Genomic DNA, 315 nt, shown 5'->3' on the forward strand with positions numbered 1-315 from the left:
GGTTTTGAGATTACAAACATCTATTCAGCCTCATCTTTTACACACATCTCAGAAAACATTCAGCAACAAAACTATGTAAAATTAAACGGGATGGAAGGAGACTGGCTGACAAAGGTTATTATACCACAAAGACAGTCTGGGGTATAATAAAAATGTTTTATATTTTCATTGTACTGATTACCTGAGCATATACATTTGACAAAATTAATCTAATTGCACACCTAAAATTAAGGGAGAATTTTGTGTATTTTGCCTCAAGTTGTTTAAAAAATTAAATTTTCAGTGCAATTATATTTGGTGGCAGGCTTTTTAAAT

At 30.8% G+C, this 315-nt stretch overlaps 1 protein-coding gene across 1 annotated transcript in view; it reads left to right on the forward strand.

Moving 5' to 3' along the window:
- The first annotated feature begins 90 nt into the window (after positions 1-90).
- The window catches only part of LOC111736651, a 3,123-nt gene continuing 2,898 nt past the window's right edge, over positions 91-315 (forward strand). Inside the window, exon 1 of the mRNA XM_023528016.1 lies at positions 91-141. Coding sequence (XP_023383784.1) covers positions 91-141 — 51 coding nt within the window. The remainder of the gene's footprint in view (positions 142-315) is intronic.

Source organism: Pteropus vampyrus, unplaced genomic scaffold, assembly GCF_000151845.1.
Source record: "Pteropus vampyrus isolate Shadow unplaced genomic scaffold, Pvam_2.0 Scaffold21, whole genome shotgun sequence".
NCBI classification, from domain to species: domain Eukaryota; kingdom Metazoa; phylum Chordata; class Mammalia; order Chiroptera; family Pteropodidae; genus Pteropus; species Pteropus vampyrus.